We start from the raw sequence: 20829 nt of genomic DNA, 5'->3' as shown, positions 1-20829 counted from the left end.
TATGTGTGTGAGTGTGTTTATGTGGGTACCTGATGGGAGCGTGGATGATCTTGTTGAGCAGGTTGTGGTGCAGGTTGGTGGCTGCAGAAAGGCCCAGAAACTCCACAGTGAGCGAGGTTATGAGGCATAAAGTGATTCCAGCCGCACACAGGATGATAAAGACGGGCAGATAGTAGCCATGCTGTGAGTCAAATAGACAAAATTCACACTGTCAAGCGCAACGTCTCAGTGATACTAAATTAACCAAAATACCAAATTTCTCTTTGCTAATACATTTGAACATTTTAACGCAAATATCAATATCTCCCCACTTCTTACATTTAAAAGAGGCTAATTGCTAAAATACAAAGTACCTGATGGGGAATTATTAATCATTTTTTTAATCTAATTTTCATTGGATGGATGAAAATGGATCTGATCACCCTGCGATGGACTGGCGCCCGGTCCAGGGTGTACCCTCTCGCCCGATGGCAGCTGGAATTGGCCACAGCCTCCCTGTGACCCTGAGTTGGATTAAGCGGGTATAGAAAATGGACAGATCTGATGTCCTAATTTGAGAAATATGACATCCATCCATCTATTCATCATCATTTTCCACCAATCAGAGATCGGGTCACAGGTCCAGGAAGGAAACCCAGACATCCCTCTCTATGGGGGAATTGCTTGGAATTCCCAGGCTAGATGGAATATATATTCCTTCCACCATGTTTTGGGTCTGTCCTGGGACTTCTTCCCAGTTGGATGTGCCCAAAAAACCTCCAAAAGGAGGCGACCAGGTGGCATCCAAATCAACAACCTCAGCTTACGCCTTTTGGTGCGGTGGAGTAGCGACTCTACTCCAAGCTCCCTCCAGATGGTTGAGCTCCTCACCATATCTCTGAGGCAGAGTGCAGCCACCCTTTTAAGCAAACTCATTTTGGCCGTTTATATTTGAACAAACCAGACACCCTCCTCTCCCATACTACATCTTCAGATCCTGTCCATGAACACCACAACACAAACAGGATTGGTGAGAAGCGGCAGCCCTAGTGGATTCCAACATGCACCATAGACAATCTCGACTTTGAGACAAGAATACAGACACAGCTCTCGCTTTGGTAATACAGCGACTGAATAGCCCGCAAAAGTGACTGGTCCACGAAACACAGTTAGACTGGATGGTCAAACTCCCAAGACCCCCTTAGTAACTCCTTGAGAATGAAGATCTGGTCCACTCTTCCACAACCTGCACAAAAACCACACTGCTTCTCTTGGATCCGAGGTTCGACAAACAGTCAGTGCCTCCTTTCCAACACCTTGGGGTAAACACTCCCAGGGAGGCAAAGTGGTGTGATCTGCCTATAGTTGGAACACACTCTGCGGTCCTCTTGACATGACAGATGGAACAACATAACATAAGTAACAAGACAAGAACAAGAGCCAAATATAACGTCTGTCAAAAGAGGAGCAAATAAGCAGTGATGAGAATAAAAGGCAACCAGTACAGATGGAGTAAATTCCTGAACAGGTTTGTTTCTCATCTATGTAATATATTAGATAGCAATAGATTATTACATTTAACGAATAGCAAGTATATGTACTTCTAGTTTGATGCAGATTGTGTTCAGTCTATATCTGTTTATTTTACTCTGCCATCTGTGAATACTTTAAATCTTAAAATTGATTTCACATTCATTAAACTTTGTGACAAAGTTCATATACTTTGTAAGACTGCTCATACATTTTCCAGTTAACGTGTTTACATTTAAGTCACCTATCTGAACCATTAAAATGTCACAAAAAAATAATACTATACCTCAGCCTCAGGGGTACCAGGAGTAGAAAGTGTGTTGTTGCCGCTGTTAGCCAACATGGTTCCATTGAGCATGTCTACTCCTGTGTCAATACTCCGATTGGTTTTGGAGGAGGTCCAGAGGGCCAACCAGTAATCGATGGCAACGATGACAGAGTGTTTGAGGAGTTTCGAGGAAACCATCATGAAGACCATGAAGAAGCCACCAGAGGACAGGTAACACCAGCACACCTGAGGAGATCAGGGATGAAACATTTGCTGCCGAAGCTGCCAACGTGATGGATCAAGTGAACTGATAAATCAAATCACTTTATCACTCCAATGAGAATAAAAAATATCCCACTTTCTTTTTAAAAATTGTATGAACGCACTTTAAATTCACATACATTCTTAAAGGCTGGGATAAAAACAAGTTATTCAAGAGGTTTAGGAACTTTCTTGTTAATTGCACATATCAGTTCTATGTATTGTATCTTATGGATAAAATTATGAAACAAGAACCATGATTAAATGCAGACCCTCTTACTTTTTGTCTGGCCCTGCTTTCAGTAATATTAGCCCAGAGAAAAGGCAACTTGACTAAACTTGATGCAACTGCTGCGGTGGGTTATTTCCTATGAAATGGTTAAAATTATGCTATTATTCATGCGTAACAGCTCTCTGCTTTGGGAAACCTCTGTTTCGAATAAACGCGTGCTGATGAACGTATTACCTTCCATGGAATTTTTGATCGTCTGTTGGTGGTCGTGGACAAATTGTCGTCATCCTCCTCCTCCTCTTCTTCCTCTGTTGGAATAAAATGAGAGTTAAAATCAAGGGAAGTCATCAAGGGAAACACTGCTGGTTCATCAACACTGGTTGATAAAACAGTAAAAGAAAAAGTCTTTGTACAGCAGTACATGCCAAGTCCAATATTTCTCAAGCAGATGTCTCTGGACAACAGAAATGAGTGTTCCTCAAACAATCCATGTGGGTATTTCAAAATGGCAACACGTGGTTAGGGTGTCTGTTTCTTTGCTCATGGAAAATGAAGAAAAATGGTGTTGGTTTTTGATGGCAACAGTGCCTTTAAAGAGGTTTTTTTTCCTCAAAAATCAAATGCAAATACGAAAGCGCAACTGATGCATGAGCCATTAAAGTTAGAACCACTCCTTGTACAGATCGCAGATCCTACAATTTTAATCACTCATATGCATTATTTGTATAGTTTGAACATAAATAGAAAGAAGCAGCAAGGACCAAAACAAACAACATACAGAACAGCGAAGCATTGAAGTCATATTTAGAATACGTAAATAAGAAAAGGTGAATAAAAATGGTGAAAATAAAGACTATTCGCTAACTTTTGGCTGCATCTGTCAGGTAGCGCGCACTCAGGACACAGATGTAGGGTCTTTTTGGATTCACAGAGGTGTTTATTTTCAAACAAAGTACAGAGAGCACAGCAAGGCAGGGCGATCTCCAGGCAGAGCAAAATAACTGGCTATGAAAATCCTAAGCGCTCTCCTCAGTTACTATGGCAGAGGAGGAGCACAGCTATGAAAGTTACAAAACATAATCTCTCCACACTGGGAGGTAAACAGAAATTCTACAGTTTTACAAAACAAAGACAGGCTCTCCTAACGAGGCGGATTTAACAAAACATAATTTGCACTCTTAACAAAACAGAGGCTCTATGAAACTAACAATTAACTTAAAACTCTCCTTTAACGGAGGCGACTATGAATGGTTGCAAAAAAAAAAAAAACTCTCCTTGAAAACGGAGGAACAAACAAGGCTATGAAAACTTACCAGATTAATAAATAAACTATGACTAAGAATCAGAATAAATTACAAAACAAGATAGCACTGGATCGCTCACTGCAGGCTCGTGGAACTATGACTATGGAAACTGTGGTTCAAAGACAGGCTGGTAATATAGCTCATGGGGAGAGACAACATACTGGCACAAGACAAGGGAAACGCAGACTATTTGAACACATGAGGGACCAAGGGGAACAGGTGGAAACACTTGGGAATCAGGGAAGACAATCAGACGCCTGACACGGGAGGAAGGGCAAGATACCTGAAACGAGAGGGGAAGGTCAGTGATTTTTCAAAATAAAACAGGAAATGACGAGACAAGACATGAAGCAGAACGTAAATCGTGACAGTATCTGTTTCAAGGAAGATGAGATGGGCATTATGGGTATGGAAACAACTTTGTGAGTCCCATCTCACAAAGATTGAAGTGACTCATCAGCTGTTTCTTGTCTAAGCTGGTAAACACACTCATGCTGATGTAATATCTTAGATATTCCTAGATGTGAAAGCTGTTCCTGAAGAACTATCTTCATTTTCCTCCTGAGAATGTCAACCTGTTGATTTTTCCTGCCTGAGGTTTGTTTCCAGTCAGCACAATAACTTCTTCTACTGAATTACAACCACTAGACACATAGCCTATCCTCCGCTAGTGAATGGAAACCTGACTGTTGATTAGTTAAACGCCGTTTGAAAAGGAGGCATTGATGTGGAGGTGGGTAGAATAGGAAGCAATTTGCGTAGGTATAGTCTGCGCAAGTAGTTTAAAAAGAGTCTGAAATTGACTAGGAACTAACTCTTAAGTCAAATTTCAATCAGCTCATTTTTTTAGTCAAAGACGCAACAAAAATGCATAACATGCAGTCATGAGGTCACAGAGATCATGACGATTAGCACCAAAAACTGATTGGCTCAACCATAAAATCCCTTTTTTCTGTCCTTGAGAGCATACATTTGGATGCCTGAAGTCACCAACACAATAACTCAGTACAAGCAACCATGGCATTTTGTTTTGGGCCGATCTTTTGTTCAAATCTCACCCTTAGTTATATAGTTAACCGAATAAATAAATGAGTTACTATTGCTCCACCAGTACTTTGTCAAAGTTTTATATCCTGATAAGGAACTCTGATTTCTAGCTCTGTTCTTTCATTTGCTACCATTCAGAAGTTAGAATTTCCAATTTCCCCATTCACAGCACTGTCACAGCCATTTTGGAAACAAACATGGGTGAAATATCACCCAAAAGTTCTTAATGTCAGCAGCTACAAACTTAAACAAAACACAGAAGAATGAAGCAACAGTAAAGTCCAGAGTTTATGGAGCCGATATGTGATGGAGGAATTGCAACAGGAGTTAATCGGTGCAATTAACCGACCAGTAGCTTTAACAACTGGATGACAAGACCAAAATTGTGCCTAATTGAGGGATCAGTAACCTATCAGCTGTCTATGGTCTGGCTGCAGATGAGGGAAACGTAAATATATAAGAGCAAAACTGCCAGTCAAGTATTTTTTATCAGTCCGGTGTGAGGTCTGAGCTCTTTACTGTATGCTATCTCATACAGTAATAATGTGCTCCAAGGGTCATTGAGTACAACAGATTTAAAAAAAGGGAGACCCTGCAGAAGAAGTCTGTGGAGCGGAGTCTGGTGGTTCACTCCACGCCCTTAAAAGGATCCACTTAAAATTAAGGTCTCGGGAAATGATGTCAGGTTGTGAAAACAGAGCAAAATATGTCTTCTTTAACAAACAAATGTCTTAACAAACAGACAACTTTAACAACCCAAAAATATCATTATATTACCACGAATCTGTCAGTTGTAAAGCTGTCACTGTTTACACATGACAACATAAAAAAACCCTCTTCACTTTGGTGAACATGCCCAAAAATGAGGAAATCAACAGCAGATTTAAAAGCAAAGCAGCTTAACTGAGCACACAGTTGGACACCAACACGGGATAAACTGCAGTCCATTTAGTGTTTTATTATCTTATTTGTCCAAAAATGTTCTGTCCAGCAAGAGGCACTTTGTTTTTTTAGATTTGTTTGAGAAAGACGGTGTCGGTCGAAAAGTAAAAGATATCTAAAATAACAAAAAAAAAAAAAAAATGGGTAGGCTTTAATTATTGTTCTTGGAGAGAAAGAAAGAAGATCTGTCTTGGCAGGTCAGAAAGTTTTTCTATTACCTTCATCCTCGTCATCAATTTGATTCTTGGCCTCTCTGGAGTAGAAAGCTCTCCTCAGTGTCTTCCTCTCAAGTGTTGTTTGACTGTCCTGCTGTATGTCCTGCAGACAAACAGCAGACAAGAGAGACATTACATGGGATAAAGCCCTTGCTGTTGCGCTCTGTCATTCAGGAGACAAGCCACAGCTTTAGAGTCAACTTACGCTGGATAATGTCATCAAGTTCACAGGTTACAGTTTATTTAGTCCTATGCTGAATTCAAGTCATGTTACCTTCTCCATCTCCTGGTCATTTCTGTTCATCAGAGTTTTCCAGTGATCATAAAGCTCAACGTCATGAGTCTGAATGTCCTTCAGGGTTCCCTCTCTGAGGACAGAGCCATCCTTCATTGCTATGATCTGAACAAAAAAAAACAAAACAAACATGATAAAGACAAGCCTGCATGTGTTCTACAGAGTAGTAGAGTCCTACTGGGCTTACCCAGTCTGCATGGATGAGATATTGCAGTTTGTGGGTGACGAGGACCACTGTTCGTTTATCGTCCTGCAGAAACTTGAGAATTCCTTCCTGCATCAGGTGATCGCTGAGGTGGATGTCCAGCGCTGAAAAAGGATCATCCTGTGAGAGGGGGACAATGGGAAAGAGATGAAACGTTTAACAGTCCCCCCCGACAATAAGTCATGCTGCAACAAGAAACAGACTCGTGGTTTCAACAGCCTGAAACACAACAGCGTGTTCTGGAGCAGTTTGTGCCCGGCAAAAACCTTGTTTCTGTATTAAACAATTACTGATTTACTGATGAGAGACGGTGATCAGTCAACGAGCTGTGCCTCATATGTATTTATAGGAGTTCTGTTTCCCGGGAGCAGTGTGATTTACAATGGTTTGTGGTAAGTAACCACAAAAGGAAAGCAGGTTGTAACACTTATGTTTGATGTGGTTGTGAAAGTTGGTGAGAGGAGGAGGAGCTGCATTATGTTTCCATGTTTCACGCATCCCATTTCTTCCACCACTCAACCTCCTCCACTATCCCAAAAAGGAGCCTCAACAGAAACCCTCCACCAGCGTCTCGACTCTGGGCCTTTCACGTCATCTACCGTGTCACGTTCTGCCTTGGTGCAACATCAGGGGTCAAACCGCCAAACTTTATTCCAACGTTTTCTAAATCATTGTACCCTAATAAATTTGTGTCAACCTTTCATTTGATTTCTTCTTAATGAAAATGTGTTGTGATGGCTGATATGGTAGAGCACCTCCACTCATTTTCTGAATTTACAGCACAGCACAGCACAAACTTTACAAAATCTGTAAAACTTTCAAAATTTGGTTTTACTTTTGATTATCCAAGTAATATAAGGAACCACATTAGCCATTTTCTTCTGAACCAAACATCTGCAACTTAAGGAACACAGGCAGTCTGACTAATCAGATAAGACTTTATGAGAAAGTTTGTGCTCCAACACTGAGAGACGGATGTGAGTCACCAAATCTGTGGCAACTCTGGCAAAACCAGCTTTGAATCAGGCAGTTGCCTGGTTTATGTCATATCTTATCCAATGCAGGGGTTTCAAAGATTATCAAGGACAAATGAGTCATCATATGGAAATATAGCTGGAATATGTCACAGACATATGCTCTCTTGTACTCTATGTCTTCATTCAGTCTGTATTATTAAAACAATTTGTTTGGTTGTTAATCAAATGTAATTGTTTTTCAGGGCAGAAAAAAATGGAGTTCATAAAAATATTTACATAATTACATAAAAATAGCTGGAAATGCCTTGCTTTTATGAATTTCCCCTATATAGTCATTTACCTGTTGTACATAGACATATTATCAGCTCACCACTGCGTTTGTCACCAAATCTTTATATTCATCTGCAGTATGTGGACATTATGCCTCCGGATAACAGCATGTCGGAAAATGCAAAGAATAGCCCTTTACTACTACTGGTGACTACTGGAACAGAAGAGGGGAGGAGGAGATGACAAATCAGACACAAACTCTGAGAAGCAGCAGACAATGAAGGAGAATAGACGGAGAAAGTAAAAAAAAAGAAGGATGTAGCCGGAGGTATGATCGTGTCTCTAAAAAAATCTTTGCTCCATAAAGACTAAAAAGTAAACGGCAGCTGATTTTTTTTTTTAATTTTGTGTTCGATCCCTAACATTTTTGGCTGAACTGAATGAAAAACTGAATGAGAAGCTGAGTTTTTTTCCTCGATCTTGGGCTACTTTTGCTGCAAAGGTCACATATTTTCCGGCCTTTCTCAAGGTTGTATACAACAGTGTTTATATTGTGTCAGGGTGTGAGTTCTGTTCATTTCCCTTCTCTGGCACCCAATCCCATTTTGAAAATTAGCGATCTAGCCAGACTACAAACGTCTGCCAAATGTCCATTAATGTCTGGCATACTACATGGGTGGATGATACAGTATTTGTTCTATGGCACATTATTGGATGCCGTGTTATGATTACTTCTTGCGTGATCGTGAGCGCATGACGTATATATTCCATTTCTAAGATCAGATATGAAAAGCACAAGCGGCTACTATTTCAAAGTTAACTGATGTCATTATACATGACAATTTCATCAGTTTAGTTTTATTAACCATCCTAGACATTACAAAGTGTCAGGAGGGTAAAAGAATGCCAGTGATTGCTGTTAATGTGGAATGTATGCCTGATAAGCGATTAAAGCTGCATGGCAACAGGAAATTTACACGATTCAATTGAGAAAGATAAACACATGGCATCATAGCAGAGAGACACCGAGTAGGAAACAGACCTTATTCATCCCAACAGCCAACAAGAACTACATATCGTATCATACAGCACTGCATGATACAGCCAATCATGAAGAAAAGGAAGGGCTGATTCTATTTCTAATTCAGTTATACACAGTCAAGCTGGAGTAACAAAGAAAATATTTGACACTAAAATATGTCAGAGGAATTAGAGTTGGAAAACACCCTAATTGTTCTTAGTTTTTACTGATGAGAAATGAAAATAGGAAAAATGGGGTGTAAAGATTCAGTTACTGTCATGGTCAGACGGTTTTTGTGTTGGTATTCCTTGGTTCTGTTTTCTTTGAATTACGTTAGTCTTGATTCTTTGTTTTGATAAGTCTTCTGTTCTGGGTCTAGTTAATGTTCGTTCTTTATAACTAGGTGAACTTCCTGGTAAGTAAGTTTTGTTCTCTAGTGCTTGTCTTTCTTTGGTTACCTCCGTTTTATTTCTGGATGGTCACACCTGGGATTCAATCGAATAGCCAGAAGTATCTGAGCAACATGCTAAAAGCTGACTGAATTGTCTGACTTAAGGAAATGCACTTCCTTTATTATCTCCCTTAGCACAGGAAACACTTTCACCATTCTTTGTGAAAGACGTTAGGTAATTCCGTCCCACAATCCTTTGCAACCGGAACTTTAAAGCAATGCTCAATTATGTTCACCAAGTCATACTAACAACGATTTGTGTGGATAATCATGAGGATGTGAGGCTTAAGTGTGAGCAGCCTGGAACAACAATATCTTTCACTTTTGTGCCTCAGATCACAAAATCTGATAATTAAGTGGTATCTTATATCTTATCTCGCTAAGATCATCTAGTCTCCATGTAAAAATGTCGTAAGGCAATCGCCTTAGAAAAAGCATCGAAAGCGCTATTTGCTGAATTAATTTTTGAACATCCGTAGTGTAAGGGCTGCAGACTCACATCCCCGATCTTTTCTTTTCTTGAGTCCTTTTGAATTTTTCCTGCCATCGTTCCTTAACGCCATGATATTTTCAGAAGTGAATTTTTAGGAAACGATAAAAAATTTGAATGAGTCCAATAACAGGACTCCACGTGTTTTTTGCTGATTACCATCTCACCATTACGATCCTTGTTCTTTGTTTGTCATTAGTTCCCCTCAGCATGTATTCATTGAGAATCCATTGTGAGTGTTTCCCTTCTCTCAGTTAGTTCCTGCCCAGCTCTGTCATAGTTTTTCCCTGCCCTCTTCTATGCCTTTTGTTTACTTGAGGAAACAAAACCAGCCGAAGGCCAGATTCTAAAGTTAAAAGCTGTTTGACTTTTGTCTGTGTCGCTCTACCCTCAGGAAGAGTAAAACATTTCAAATATACAATCAACGCAGACGTACACGCGTGCAGTAACCCTTGGGGAGGACACTACATGTAGGTTGAATGCTGATGGGTTGAAAGTTTGCTCGAGCTGTGGGAGGGCTAACAACAACAGATTTCATCACAAAAAGAAAGAAAAAACTAAAACTTGAATTAACAAAGAGAGACAACAGATGCACCGGACAATCTTCGCTATCTTACAGTTAGTTTCACTCCACTACAAAGAACATCTCTGTTCACTTTGACTTCAGTCTTTTCCACAGCAGAGCAAAGCTAAAGCACCAACACAAGCAAAAAACGCACACAGCTCAAGATTGTTGATGACTGCTTTTCAATTCAATACAATCCAATACCTTTTTTAATCCCTGAATGGAAACTATATAATTTATATTTCTAAGTTTTAATTCAACATTAAGCTTTAAAAAACATTGGCCATGAATAACTTTTATATTTCCTTCAAAAATTGCACCAGACTTTGGTGCCAGCTCCAACTTGAACTGGCATATGTTCAAAATAATAGAGAAAAGAAATGAGAGAATATCCCCTTTTCTGTACTGGATTAGGCCTAAAAGTATTTAGTGTTTATCTATTTTTCTCTTCTTTATCTTAGAATATAAGTGTGGCGAACAAGACAAATACTTTTTTAAACTAAAAAGATCTTGAACTTCAGAAGTATCTGATACTGAACACAGAGAACTACATGCATGGTGTGTTTACTGGCAGGAAAAAGAATTAAATGAAATAGATAATACTCAGGAAATCAATGATGAAACTGGCCCATTAAAGGTTGAAGCTGATCAAGCGGAGAAACTTCTGATTCGTGTATTCTACTGCTCAATCAGTGCATCCCTGTGTGATTCATCTACGCAGTATTAGTTGCCCTGGTAACCAGGAAAAAAGGTCAAAGACTGGGTTCTGAGGTTGTCTGTCAATCCGGACTTAAACTTGATATGTCAGATAGAAACTTTCACAACACAGACAAGGAACATTTATGGGGGAGCAGATCGCTGGATGTTACTGATGAGTGTTGAACTTTATCACCATATGAATTACAAGCTGGAATGTGAGTAACATGACTGTTAGTACAGCACAGCACGAGCAAAAACAACACAAGATTAAGACGTGGACATTCAAGACTTTTTTTTAAAGACAATCTAGTAAACCATGTTCCTAGATACATCTTGGATAGTCATGTAAGGGAAGAGGTACACATCACCAATAAATACAAGTTTAACTTACCAAGAAGACAATGTTGGTGTTCTGGTACAGAGCTCTGCCCACACAGATTCTCTGTCTCTGACCTCCACTGAGGTTAATGCCCTGACACAACAACACAACAGAAAACATCAGTTCAGTACAAAGAAATCATGAAAAAACTTCAAAGGGGTTATGATAATAACTCATGCGTGCGCCTACCCTTTCTCCAATCTCAGTTTGGTCCCCAAAAGGCAGCAGGTCGATGTCTGGCTGTAGAGAGCAGGCATCGATCACAGCTTTGTACCTGATGAGCACAACATCATGAGCAACATCATTAGATGGACCTAATAAGAAAAAGGCCTGAGACAAAAATGTGAATGCATCCACAGCATCAACAAGTAAGTAATTAGCAGGCAAGCAGAGAAGCGTGAGGCAGAAAGCTCACTTATTTGCTTTGAATTCAATTGAAAATAACCAATTATATTTGGTCACATATGGTGTCGTTCAGGCATTTTCCAGACTCCAGTGAGCATGCTCAGAAGAAGTCCAAACTAACTGCAGTGCTTCTGATTAAGACATGTTTCAGCTTCAGGGTAACAGTGCATGTGTGAGAAGAACTCCGTCAACACAAAAGTGCTTTGAACTGCGCCTGGTGTGTTTACCTTTGTTTGTTGAAAGGGCTGCCAAAGGTAATGTTCTCTTCCACTGTAGCGTTGAGCAGCCAGGACTTCTGAGCAGCATAGGCCACAGAGTTTCTGTTCTTGCTGGATGCATCATGGGAAATAGAGGCAAACAGATACCAGGTAAGAACTACAGGTTCAGTATTCATAAAGCTTCAGAGAGCAGGAATACAGATCTGCTTCCCTACAATCATATTTGCTCTTTTCTAAAATAAGTCATCAAATGAACTTGTTTTTTTTACTTTTTTATTTGCAGTGCAACAATTAAAGATTTTGACTAGGAGGAACAAATATACTGTAAGATTACTGACGTTATAGTGAATTGCTTCCAAAAATGGGCCTTGTTGAATATTGTTTACCTTGCATCCATTTCTATATATGGTATCTGTGCTTGCCATCTATACCATTTATTCCACCACCCTAATCAAGTGAAACCTAAAAACTTCAAGTATTTGGTCATATCAGTTGTAAAAGAGGCCGGACAATGTTAATTAATATTGTCAGCGCAACCGGTCAGTCTATTCCATTCATTTAGCTTCCAATCTGAAAATTGTGCCAATACACTGGCCAGTTAATATCAGATCAGTACTCCAGTTCTAATCAGCTTTATGAACGCATCACCCAAACATAAATGAATGAAGACGGAGGAGGAGGAATTATGTTTGGAAAGAAGCTGTCAAACTTCACCCCAATGTCAAAAACAGCTTGTCAGATATGAGGGATAAATATGGATCAAGGATCGGGTTAATGATGAGCTGTAAATGGTCAATGGCAAAATAAAAAACAGCACCAGATACAGCAAAAAAAAACATAAATGAAAATACCAGCGAGGACAACAACCACTGCAGCACTCTGCTGGGAGTCTCTACTCAGAACGAACCTGTTGAGAATGTTACACATCGACAACAACACTGTTTGGTAGTGTATAACGCTATACAGTATAGTGTAATGCTAACTTTGCTTAGTCAATGATAAATACATCAATTTAGACATTGCTAAAAAGACTTAATGTGATCTGTATCAATACATAAAAATAGCTGCAGAGCTACATCAGATATGGGTTCCCAAGACATGTTGGTTTATTTGAGATAGGGCAACGACTCCCAGCATTAAAAGCACAAACCACTCCAAGATCAGACAACACAAAATGAATGATATCTTCGATGGAAAAACAGAAGCATGATGAGAAAATAGTACACTCTGAAGGCTGCAGTTGCTCCTGAACACACACATTAACATTGTGCTGCTGCATCAAAGTGCTCCAGCAGTGGAGTCTCTCTGTTACAGAAACTTCACTATTTAAAAAACCCAACAACCTTTTTCTTTACTCTTTATCAGTTCAGTTTAACCCTGTTTCAGGATTCAGCAAATGGTACTTTGTTACTTCTCCTCCCAATTAGCATTGCCCTCTCCCTTTTATTTTACCAACCTGTGCGCAATCTCTTAATTACTTTCATTTCAAATGTGGCATCACCTACCTGTAAGTCGCTTTGGATAAAAGCGTCTGCCAAATGCATAAACATAAACATTGATACAGGATAGACCAGTACATCCTCACATAGAGCTCTCTGGAAGATTTCCTCTCTTCTCTAGGTGCTTTTTAGTTATCCAAAAACTTTAAGGGATATCATTTCTGGGTCACAGGCAGGGTGACGGCTCTAGTGTACCTTGTGTTCCACAGCCCTCTTTGTATGCCTCAAGGGGCTTTTTTGGACTCGTACCTGGACTTTTCCTTAAGTTCTTGCTTGTTTTGGTGACCATGCAAACTTTCCCTCTATGTATGACCTGTTTGTTCATAAAACTTTGGATTTTTTACACTTCTGACCCTCAAATGCAGGATCGGGTCTTAACCGGTTGAAATATACTGGAGATTTTCTATACTTTATGGAATTTTATTGTTTCCTCCTTGTTTGCAGACAAAAGACCATTGTATAAGAATGCAGCACACTTCAACATAAGATAACCAAAAGTGAATGAACTTATTAATAATAATCTAATGCATATGTTTGTGTTCATTAGCAATACAGCCCGACTAAAGGAAATCTTTTTGAGTGTAGTACAAAACAGTACTCTTGTCTGAGACAGGCACAATAACAACCATAGAAGTTGATGAGACAAAACTGATGAGACAAAAGGGAGAGGCGGATGACGGGTCAAACGGTCACTTCAGGCCTGAAACAGAAAGCAGGAGACCAGAAGACGAAGGTGTACCTTCTGATGTCTTCATCAGACTCCTCTGTCTCTGACCAACTGTCAAAGTCAGTGTGTTAGAATTAGCCTTGTGTCATCAACAGTGTGTATAACTGTGTCTGTCAGTGGAAATATGCAATAAAACCAGGCAAAATAGCAAAATGGAATAAAACACAAAGACAGAGAAAAGCAGAGAGCTTTCTTTCTTTGGGATGTGCAAGAGAAACAAATCAAGATGACAAATAGATCAAACCCCAGATAGTGAAGACATGGTGTTAGCCCGCCAAATGTTTATCAAATTAACCTTCCCACCCAAAAAAGAAAAGCAGTGTAAGTGATGCAGTCATTGTCTGTCTGTGATAATTAGGTTTTGTGGCTTCTTCGACTCTGATGTCTCATAGTTTTGCACCTGAGGGAGTTAGAGGAGTAAGTATAATCAGAAAGCCCTCACAGAAACAGTCTACAACTGTGTAATCAGATTTAGCAAAGTTCAAACCTCAACACTTCAGCCTCGACACTTAATAGGATCAACAGTCTTTCTAAAGCTTGTGCAGCATACTTCAGCATCCTATGTTTACGCAGTCTTTTCTATCTAAATATGAGGCAGTAGTGAGACCAGTTTTAGATTGCTAGAAGTGGCTACTGTGTCTTAAACATGAGGGTCAGTTGAAGGGGACTCCCAGTTCCTGTTGCACCAACATTTTCAAACAATTACACTTGGATAAAACTGTACAGACACATGGCATCGGAATTTTGGTGCCCTGCTGATGGTTGATGCAACAGCAGACTTAAAGCAGAAACAGTGAAGGGAAGGCCATGGTGACCACAAAACATTCAAAGGCGTTGCTGCTATTAACTCTTACAATGGCAACTTCAGCTGTGAAGAATTACATTTCACCTCTTAACAACGCAATTTATTATCCATTTGGACTTTGTATTACCATCCAAGCAGGTCAGACAGTGTAGATTTGAAATATAGACAGTATATGATATAAAATCCATAAAAATATAAAATATAAAATTGGTCAATTAGTAGGTTTCTGTAACAAAAATATCTATAATATATCACAAAAAGCACAAACAGTATAACTGAATGAAAATTTGGACACTGTTAAATATGACAAAAGTATATAATTCTCTGAATGTTTAACATGTACTCATCTGCGTAAATGTACAAATTGGAGCTTTATGTGTTCTTGAGGTCTGTAGCTGTCCCTTCGACCATCACAGCTTTAAGTCCCAAATGCTAGCTGTGAAGGTAAAAACAACTTTTCCAAGATCATTAATGCAGTATCAGCTATCTTGACCTCCACAATTATCTACCTTCTACCTCACTGAACACCTTCGGGATTAAGTTAAACCCTTCATCCATCCAGTCACAGCCAAAATCTGGCTGCTCTTATCAGACTCAAACATAGTTATTTACATGGTGTCTACTGTGTGAAAACCTGTTTAAACTGGGCGTATTTCTTCTTTGAATAAGTCGGTCCCCAACAGATAGCGAATGCGTCACCTGACTACAGCCTGGATATCTAACTAAGCAGCCATCTCGCATGTTCTCATGTGGTCAGAACTGTTTCACTACATTTCACTTCAGATCATGCAGGAAATAAACCAAACTGCAGTCCTATTAACAGTCTGTGTGGATGAATGTTTTCAGAAAAAAAGACACCAAAGAGAAAAGAAAGTACCTTATGTTGCCCTCGTGGAGCATCTGACAATCAGGCTGCCTGATATTGCATGAAGGCAGGGGGGTAAAGTGAAACCACACACACACACACAAACAAACAAACACAAACACACACACCCAAAGATGCACATAAAGGTTAGCGTGTACAGCCCTGGAAAATGCAGCCTGAGAAGTAAATCCAACCTGCAGATGAACATGTGCGGAAACACTGGAGTTGGCATTAATATTTCTAACTAGACACGCTGAACCATTCATCTTTCCTGCTAGAACACTCAAAAATTGTGCAACTATCATAGTGGTGGATGAATCTTGATGTAGCTTCTGGTTACTGATATCCCTCGATTCATATGGCAACATTTCTCCAGTAAATCTCTACTTACAGTTCCCTTAGTAAGCCAATAAAACCACAACATGTTTTAGGCTATTAAAGTGTGCAGTGATGTTCAAGTGTCATTATATAACTAATTGTTTTAAAAGATCAGAAAGTGGTTGCAGTAACATTCAGGATGTATCACTGTCGTTTTAAGAGTGTCTTCGTTTATGGGTTTGGCATGCTTTTTGGTCTTTAGTCATATTTTTTGGATCTCCGTGCTCTTTATTTTTAGCTGTATCTTGTGTTTGAATTTACAAACAGTTTCATTTAGCATTTTTGTGAGTGTGTGTGGGGGGGTTGCTTCCTTTCTGTGTTTTCACATCTGGGTCCTGTTACTGACTGCCATAACTGCCATATTAGGAGCCTGCACTGGGACCTCACCTTACAACTGCACACAAACATCCTCCGTCCTTCAACTCTAAACATATCTTGGCAAAAGTTTTGATGCTGGTGTAAAGTGAAATGCCTTTGCATGAGATTCTCGCGCAAGAAGAAATGGCTCTAGTATATAAGAGGAAACTTAGATATGACCTGGTAATTTGAGATTCTTTAAAGTTCATCCCACATAACCCTTCAGCTCATTTATGAGCCAGAAAGTTACCATTATGATAGCAAGAGTCGAAGCCAAAAACTGACAAATAGTGGATAGAATTTGTGAGTATGCTTAATATTGCTATCCAGCTATATCAACGTTCCCACATCATTATCGCAGCTCTCAGGAACAACCAGCAGGTTGTACTTATGACTGCAGTCTGAAGTAGTAGTTGAATAGTAAACAGGATATGAGATAATCGCTGACGAGATAGAATATTCAGAGGGTTAGTGTAACTCCAGCAGCTTGTGTGTAACAGCCGGCATGCTGTGGTGTTCGGAGGAAAACTAACTGAAGAACCACAGAGTTGTGAATAAGGCTTTTTACTTGTAATGTCAAGGTGTCTGCAGCCACCTGACGCTGTGAAACTCACAAAGGAACACATTTTTTATGTTCACAAACAGTGCTAAGAGACACTGAAACAAATTCCGGTGTATGATATGCTTTATACATTTTTAAAAAATGTTGTCACAGTGACTTACTTGCTCCAGTAGACCATTCCTTCAATTGCTTGCATCTCACCAAGCATGGCCAGCAGCAGAGAGGATTTCCCACAACCCACCTGACCCACAATCATTGTCAGCTGACCTGAGGTCGAAATTAATGAAAAAGCAGGAAACTTTTACTGAAAACTGATCAAACAGCACTAAAAAGAACAAATTTATTCTCCGGCCTGAGATCACTGTAATTCGTTCACGTTTTCACTTTTTGAAAACAAAACACATTACATGAACTGTAGGACGAATTGAAGTAGTGCAAACTGCTATAATGAGAATTTTTAGACCTTCAAGTGAGCTCACAGAGCAGTGATGCACTGTTACACACCAAATACAAATCTTTGAAATTCTACACCTCCAGTGACCTCTCTCATTTTCTTCCATTTCTAAATCTAAACATCTGCAGGATCACTAGCCTCTTGAAGAATGTTCACACTTTATAAAACAAAACCAGGGATATGAACACAAAGGCACAAAATTCAGGTACTCTGAGTATAATCCCACCATCGCTTTGGTAGAACTATAAATCCTGTCTTAGTAGCAGCATGACTGGGATTGCAAGCGAGTTGCTTCCCGTGGGACGATCCAAGTGAATGATATATTACACGGTCCATCTGTTTGGCAACCTCTTAAACATGGCCCGGTCTCCTGACACTTGGTATTTCAGTGACGAGCGTGCAACATGACTGTAATTCTTGACGTAACATCAGGCCAGCACATTTCACACAGTGTGAGCACGAGCTCCACGTTTGAACTAGTGACCTATAATCTGTCAAGATAAACTGGGATAAAACCATCACAGAGCACGTCCAATTGTAAAAAAAAACAAAAATTCAAACAAAGAGAAGAACAATCCAAAAAGAGGATTTAATACAGAAGCCTTGTGCACAATCTGACAGTTATACTGGAGGACATTAACTTTTGGCAGCATCATAGGAGAACAGGTGATTTAGCTGAGAACATACATCACTTAATGGTTGGAAAACAATATATGAGTTTCAAACTGAGTACTGATTGTTACAGAACAGGAACTACGTTTACTGTACTAATCCTCAAATGCTCAACCTCAAATCTGAGGCTGAATGAAGGAAAAATTCATCACTTTCTAAGCCAAAGTTAGGACCTATTAAAGGCCCCGCTGGTAAGCTTCTCCGTGTTTTCTGGTTTATCTGCAGTGTTCAAATGATGTATTGTCACCTTAAATAAAAAGAAAAAAAAGGTATATACATGTTTTAGTATTTTAAAGTGGAAGGAACTTCATGTGAGACTTTTTTTCTACAACTTTTCACTGACACGTCCATGTGAGTGAGGCAGATTTTCTTTCAGGCAGTGTTTGCCCATGGGAACGTGGCAAGCATTATAAAAACGTACCCCAACATGAACAGGTGATGCGCTTGTACTTTTCAGAGCATGATACTATGTTTTTGCTTCTGAGTTTCTTTAAGAAAATGTGATTTCGGTTGTGAGGGTAAGTTGACTCTTTTCTTGATCAGCAACACAAAGAGGAAAAGGTTTGGATCTATTCTCTACACTTCATAGAAGACTGTTTTATGAAGTAAGCTCAGTAAGACACTCACTTTGTAGGGAGACTGAAGCTAAAAGTCAAAGCTGTTCCAACACTAAAAGGGCACGAGTGGTGAGAACTGCAAGCAGTGAGTCAAACTGTTTCAAATGTCTGTCTTGTGTTGGCATTAGACATTTTGAATGAAATTTACAGAAAACTTCACAGAGAAAATGCAGCTAAGGGGGCTAATGGTACTTGGTGTTAATAAAGTAAGACACAAGACAACCATTTGTGGTTTTTACAATTATTCTGAAGCTACAGCTGGTTCGAATTCAGCTTTCAGACTTCTAACTGGAACCAGAAAAAGGCAAAATATCATCTGTTCTTGCTTTGCTCCACTGGCTCCTGATTAAATGTAAAAATTGTTCTTAATACTTTTTTGTATGTCTTTAAAGCTCGACACAGGCTGGCAACTGAGCGCATTTCCGAATTCCTCTACCCTTATTCTAACTCCAAAGAGATTTTGTTCTCCTTGGACTTTAACTGCATTTAACACGCTTCATATTTTTATTAATTTATTTCATACTTTTTAAGGAAGTCATTTCTCCAGGTTTTACTTTCTGTTTCTTATGTGCTTTATGAATAAATTGAATGTTATATTAAACATCTTAGGTATATAATTTTGCTTCATACTGATAGATCAGCTTTATCAAGCCAGTGCTGTTACTTGAATATCTGCTAACAAGACAAAACTGTTTTACTGGCACCGATATAAATGATAGCTAACTGAAATGTCAACTCCAATTGACCTGAAGCCTGTTAACAAGGCTTATAAATTATACTACTGAAGAATTGTTGAAGAAATCCAACATAAATTCGAACAGAATAAAAGATTTGCAGAAAATGCCGTGATTTGATCTCAGCTTATAAAATCAAAAATATCAAACGCGTCACAGTTTTAAAAGCTCCTTTCTTACTATCGTAAGTGTAATTTAATTTCCAAAATATGGGTACAAGATAGAAAAAGATGAACACAGCAGAACACATTGTATTTATCTATTGATATCGCAATAATATCGATATCATAAATATTATTATTATTATTATTATTTGCCCTGATAATCGGATAGTAAAAATATACAACAGGCCCACCTCGAACCTCACCTTGAACCTCAAATCAAAAGATTTACACTGAACATTAGTGCCCATTACTTTGCAGAATTCGCCTTAAAACAGCATCTGAAACTGTAACTAAGTGAACTAAAACATGTTAGATTTGTTGACCTGACCTTAAATCCTGTGCTCACCATCGGAAACGACTCATTCTTGGGGAGAATATGATGCATGTGCTGCTGTTTCTGGACTGAAAACTTCCAGTCATTATCAGAATGCTCCAATCTGATGAGCGTTCGCTTACACTAATGTGTCACTCCTCTCACTAGAGTGAGCAATCAGGGGTTTCAGTCCTAAAGTACAGTTGAAAATGTGCCAGTCTTTGTCCAGAGCACAGAGCAAACTGAGGTTTTCATTCAGTGATACTTAGATTTAAGTAATTTATAATCTGGCAAAAATGTTTGCTTTACCTGTGGGGATGCGGATGTTGATGTCTGACAGTGTCAACAGGTTACTTCCCCAGGTGAAGGCTCCATGGCTCACCTGAACAAAAACAAAGAAAGAGTTAAATCAGAGGAGTTTAACAACAGTGTTGTGGATTAACTCATTCTTTGCAGTGAATATTGTATTCAAATTATGCAACACATGTGCATGCTGTGTACTTCCACTTGAGCAAAGCACGTAACCCATGTAATGCCCCCACCCAGAGTTTGAGAAACCCTAACATCATCATTAATCATCACTAATATCCCATCTAAGTTCTGTGGTCTTTGTCCGTTCTTGTTACTATTATTCTTTTGGATTTCAGAATTATATTTTGGACTTCCTCCCTTTCCACACTTTCTGTTTTCTCTTGTCAATAAATTGCGTTTTAGATCAACCTCCCTGCCAGTCTGCACTATGGTCCTCACCATATTAGAAAAAAAAAAGTTTACGTTTAGGAGAACAGTTATTTATAATAAACATAGATATTCAACCCTTGTGTATGGTGAATAAGAAGCTGATATAGTCGGCATGTTCTGAAGCCCTTCGTCCTGCTTCGACTCTGTTTACATTCTTCCCATCTGCTGCTTTTTTCTTGTTTATTTTA

At 39.2% G+C, this 20829-nt stretch overlaps 1 protein-coding gene across 3 annotated transcripts in view; it reads right to left on the bottom strand.

The window, feature by feature from the left end:
* abcc9 (ATP-binding cassette, sub-family C (CFTR/MRP), member 9) overlaps positions 1 to 20829 on the bottom strand; it is a 78679-nt gene that overhangs the window by 25079 nt on the left and 32771 nt on the right. For all 3 annotated transcript variants that reach the window (XR_011909938.1, XM_072377124.1, XM_072377125.1), the window contains 13 exons: positions 20210 to 20282; positions 17108 to 17213; positions 15662 to 15700; positions 13992 to 14030; positions 11763 to 11864; positions 11320 to 11404; positions 11143 to 11223; positions 6261 to 6398; positions 6053 to 6178; positions 5782 to 5881; positions 2505 to 2578; positions 1796 to 2023; positions 30 to 181 (listed from right to left, as the gene is read on the bottom strand). Coding sequence is in view for 2 of the 3 variants with exons in the window: in XM_072377124.1 (XP_072233225.1) it covers positions 30 to 181; positions 1796 to 2023; positions 2505 to 2578; positions 5782 to 5881; positions 6053 to 6178; positions 6261 to 6398; positions 11143 to 11223; positions 11320 to 11404; positions 11763 to 11864; positions 13992 to 14030; positions 15662 to 15700; positions 17108 to 17213; positions 20210 to 20282 (1343 nt within the window). In the remaining variant the exon portion in view is untranslated. The remainder of the gene's footprint in view (positions 1 to 29; positions 182 to 1795; positions 2024 to 2504; positions 2579 to 5781; positions 5882 to 6052; positions 6179 to 6260; positions 6399 to 11142; positions 11224 to 11319; positions 11405 to 11762; positions 11865 to 13991; positions 14031 to 15661; positions 15701 to 17107; positions 17214 to 20209; positions 20283 to 20829) is intronic.

Source organism: Leuresthes tenuis, unplaced genomic scaffold, assembly GCF_036924035.1.
Source record: "Leuresthes tenuis unplaced genomic scaffold, fLeuTen1.0.hap1 SCAF_23, whole genome shotgun sequence".
NCBI classification, from domain to species: Eukaryota; Metazoa; Chordata; class Actinopteri; order Atheriniformes; family Atherinopsidae; genus Leuresthes; species Leuresthes tenuis.
This window is presented reverse-complemented; position numbering and strand designations above follow the sequence as displayed.